We start from the raw sequence: 4246 nt of genomic DNA on the forward strand, positions 1-4246 counted from the left end.
TTAGCTTGATGTGGTTTGATTTGGGTGATTAGACCTCAACCTTTCTTGCTTAATCCTTCTTTTTCTTTCTTCTTTAGTGAATGACTTAGGAACTAATCTTTCTCTCTCTTCTCTGAGTTCTGACCAAAAATGAAAAAGGAACATTGCTTTTGGTGAAAGCATTTTGGAAGGATTGGCATAAGGGATTAATTTGGGCTTGGGTTGGCTTTGTCCATTCAGCCCATTTAATTTCTTTATTCTAAATTAATTTGGGCTTGTTTGTAAGTGTTGCACACTGTGAGGCTTCTGATTTTTATTTTAATTACTTTGGGCTGCTGCAAGTGTGAATTTTGGCCTGCAACACTTTAAACAAAATCATCAAAACTAATTGGATAATTAGCCCAATAAAATAATATTTGTCATCATTAATCATATTAGTTAATTTCTTAACTCAACGGGGATAAATTAGGGTTGAAAACTAGAAAAGTTATGTCTTTTATTTATTTATTTTGGAATCTAATTTGTTCATATTCAATGTATTTAAAACAGTGACTGATTTAGCAACTAATTAATTTATAATTTATTATTTAGTTGGTCACAAATTCAGTTGCTAAGAATTACAATAGCGATCGATTTAGCGATTAAATGCTGTAACGCCAAGATTTTATAGTTGGTCGCTAAAATCGGTCGCTATATTAACCCTTAGCAACCGATTTAGCGACCAACTATTTTTTCAGCCTATTTTTTTGTTGGTTGCTAACTAGTTCGGTCACTAAATTATAAAATAGCAACCAATTTAGTGACCAACTGCTTTAAAACCAATATTTTATAGTTGATTCCTAAATCGATCACTATCTTAATACTTAGCAAACGATTTAGCGACCAACTTCTTAATGACTGAGTTAGCAACTAACCATTATTAATCTTATTTTTATATTGGTCGCTATCTTAACACTTAGCAACCGATTTAGCGACCAACTTCTTAGTGACCGAGTCAGCGACCCACCATGCATTATTAAGCTTGTTTTTATATTGATCACAAAATCAGTCGCTAAATTAAAAATAGCGACCGATTTAGCCACTAACAGACTCCAAATGCCTTTTTTTTTATTTCAGTTGCTAATTCGATCGCTAATTGAAATTTAGCGACTGATTTAACAACTATTTTTTTTGTTTTAGAAAATTTTGATTGTCGTTCATAGTAACCGATTTTATTAGTAGCTAAAATCGATTGCTATTCTAAAACTTTCTTGTAGTGTTATATTTTAGAACACGATATATTTAAAAGATATTTGTTCTCATATATATTTTAAATGAAAAGACTTAAATATTTTTAATTTAAAAAAATAAAAATATTTTTATATTTTTAATTAATAAAAAATTTATTAATCTTTGAATTAACAAGTGATGAAGTTATTTTTATTCTCCTCTTTTCAAAATGGTGGGTTGAGAGTAACCACAAATGGCATCATACATAGGGCACGCGCGGGCACAACAAAGCCAACAAAGTCAATCTGTCGTCAAACTTCGTGTCGTGGCTTCTCCTCCTTAGTATATATAATAGTATAAATAATACTCTATTTGCACTAATACTCTTCCAAATTTCTCATTTCTCTTAATTAATTAATTAATTGAATCATTAATTTTTTACCACTCCCTCTTCCTCTCTATCTTCGATCCCAACTCCAATCGCTTTCTGATTTCCACCATAATTTAATTTTTGTTTTAAATATTAATTTGACAACCCCATCCTTGAGCTAGCTACCTTAATTAAATATCTATAAAAGGCCCCTACCCTTCTCTACCTCCTCCTTCGTAACAAGCCAAAACTCTCTCTTACTCTTTTCTCTTTCACTTCTTTCTTTCTCTCATTCTCTTCTTCACCTCTTTTCAACTCAAACCCAAACATACAAAAGCTTGTATTACATACCTCTTTATCCAAAGTGGGTGTTAATTAATTAAGTAATTAACACAACATCCACCATGGATATGAAACGAAGGCTAAACAACAACAACAATGACAATAACGACGATGACATGGACCTCCGAAGAGGTCCATGGACCGTCGACGAAGACCTTACCCTCATCAATTACATTGCCAATCATGGCGAAGGTCGCTGGAATTCTCTTGCCCGCTCTGCCGGTATGTCCTTCTTTTTATTTCTATTTCTTCTTAGTTTTGTATATCTTCACAATATTATTATTATTATTATTATTATTATTATTATTATTATTATTATTATTATTATTATTTTGTGGTGTGAAAGCTCCGTCCACTATTTCTCGTCTTGTTCAATCATCAATCCATTTCAGGGTAGAAAAGCCAAAATTTACGTTTTTCTTATAAATATATACAAGAACGGCATGAATGAGAAATTATATGTTCATGGACTTTAAGTTAATTAATGGCATAATATATAAAAACTAATATATTTTTTGTGTGTGGTGGGGGCATGAAATGAAATATATAATATAGTTATAATTATAGGTAATTGCTTGGAGGCAGGCATCTCCAATTATTGTGATAATAAAGAAAGAAAAAGAAATATGAACACTTGAACAGAATACACAACTCAAAATCATTATGTGTGTTTCACAAAAACAAAAGTGCCGCAACAATAATGGATAAAAATGCTCATTATTTTTTTTCCCCTTTATTAAATAGAATTTTGCTCATCTTTCGCAATAACTTTACCAAATTAAGCAATTTTATTTATTTTTTTCATTATTTATAGGACTGAAACGAACCGGGAAGAGCTGCAGATTGAGATGGTTGAATTATTTGCGCCCAGATGTTAGACGTGGTAACATCACTCTTGAAGAACAGCTTCTTATTCTTGAGCTCCATGCTAGTTGGGGAAACAGGTAATAATTAATAATAATTAAATTATTCAGAAAAAATTCACATTATTTTTTAAATTATGTCATCTAAGTTGTTAATTTTAATTAATTCATTTATTAGATGGTCGAAAATTGCTCAATACCTACCTGGAAGAACTGACAACGAGATCAAGAACTATTGGAGAACTCGTGTTCAAAAACATGCGAAACAACTCAAATGTGATGTAAATAGCAAGCAATTCAAAGACACCATGCGCTTCCTTTGGATGCCAAGACTAGTGGAACGCATACAGGCGGCCGCAGCAACGGTTACAACTGCTGCGACTGCTGCGACCGCCACGTCGTCCAATTCTCCGACTTTATCAGCTACTAAATCAGTCGCTATTAACAACAATAATACTACTACAGCATACAACTTCGACAACCTTAACAACTTGGAGGTTCATAGTGGAAACATTATGAATATGAGCAACAACAACTTTGGTTATGCTACTCCAGAGAATAGTAGCACAGGAACATCATCGGATTCGTTTGTCACACAAGATTATTGCAACAATAATAATAATGTTCATGTTGGTAACAACAACAACAACAACAACAGTGACCCTAGTTCGGATTATTACCATCAACAAGGAAATAACAACAACCAAGTTAGCTTCATGGATTGCATCACTAGTCCATCCTCCATGTCATTGTTCCCTCATCAAGAGATGGATTTCCAAGCCATGGAATTACCAAACACCCCTTGGATTAATAATCCCTCTACATTCAGCAATTTCTGGAATGATGAAAACATGTTGCTTCTACAAAATCTAGGATGTGGTGACAACATGTGAATTATTGTGATGAGGGAGAAACGGTTATAGTGTGTGAAATTATTTACTAATTAAAAAATGAAGGGAAATCAGAGAATATGACAAAATTATTATTAAATAGAAATAAATTTTTATATGTAGGATAACACACATAGGAACCGATTTAAAATGTGAATTATTATTTCTCAGTTTGTAGTTTTTGGTTATTTAATTTTCTTTTTTTTTAGAGGGGGTGGGTGGGAAATAGATGTAATTTAAGGTTTCTTTATAAATATAAGATTTCATTCTTTCAAATTATCAAACTTTGTTTAAATTTTTATTTATTCTGCTTCTCATCTTAATTCCAAAACTAGTGAGTAGAGTAATAATAATGAGTGCAATATAGATGCATGGTATCGTACAATTAAATAATAATTTGTAGACGTGTTCATAATTGATCTCACAGAAACATTCTATCTCCTTTTTCATTAGCCAAGTCCCTATTATATTACAACTGTGTTATTATATTAATTAATTAAGGTGGCTACTCCAATGAAGATTTTATGATTGTCATCGTGTGAAGATATTTCATTTTGACCATTGGATGATAGATTGTAGGACTTGATTTTTAT

At 31.8% G+C, this 4246-nt stretch overlaps 1 protein-coding gene across 1 annotated transcript; it reads left to right on the forward strand.

The window, feature by feature from the left end:
- Positions 1–1782: 1782 nt before the first annotated feature.
- On the forward strand, positions 1783–3929 carry LOC107637589 (transcription factor MYB78-like). The gene is made up of 3 exons (XM_016340989.3): positions 1783–2122; positions 2715–2844; positions 2942–3929. Exons 1-3 carry the CDS (start codon positions 1963–1965, stop codon positions 3654–3656), a joined length of 1005 nt encoding a protein of 334 aa, XP_016196475.1. The 5' UTR covers positions 1783–1962; the 3' UTR covers positions 3657–3929.
- Positions 3930–4246: the final 317 nt, after the last annotated feature.

The sequence above is a fragment of the Arachis ipaensis genome, chromosome B4 (genome assembly GCF_059453495.1).
Source record: "Arachis ipaensis isolate K30076 ecotype BB chromosome B4, ASM5945349v1, whole genome shotgun sequence".
In the NCBI taxonomy this organism is placed as follows: domain Eukaryota; kingdom Viridiplantae; phylum Streptophyta; class Magnoliopsida; order Fabales; family Fabaceae; genus Arachis; species Arachis ipaensis.

Coding starts and splice junctions, on each gene's coding strand:
- LOC107637589 (XM_016340989.3), top strand. CDS start 1,963: ATGGATATGAAACGAAGGCTAAACAACAACAACAATGACAATAACGAC. Junction 2,123..2,714: donor TTCTCTTGCCCGCTCTGCCG/GTATGTCCTTCT, acceptor CATTATTTATAG/GACTGAAACGAACCGGGAAG. Junction 2,845..2,941: donor CATGCTAGTTGGGGAAACAG/GTAATAATTAAT, acceptor TTCATTTATTAG/ATGGTCGAAAATTGCTCAAT.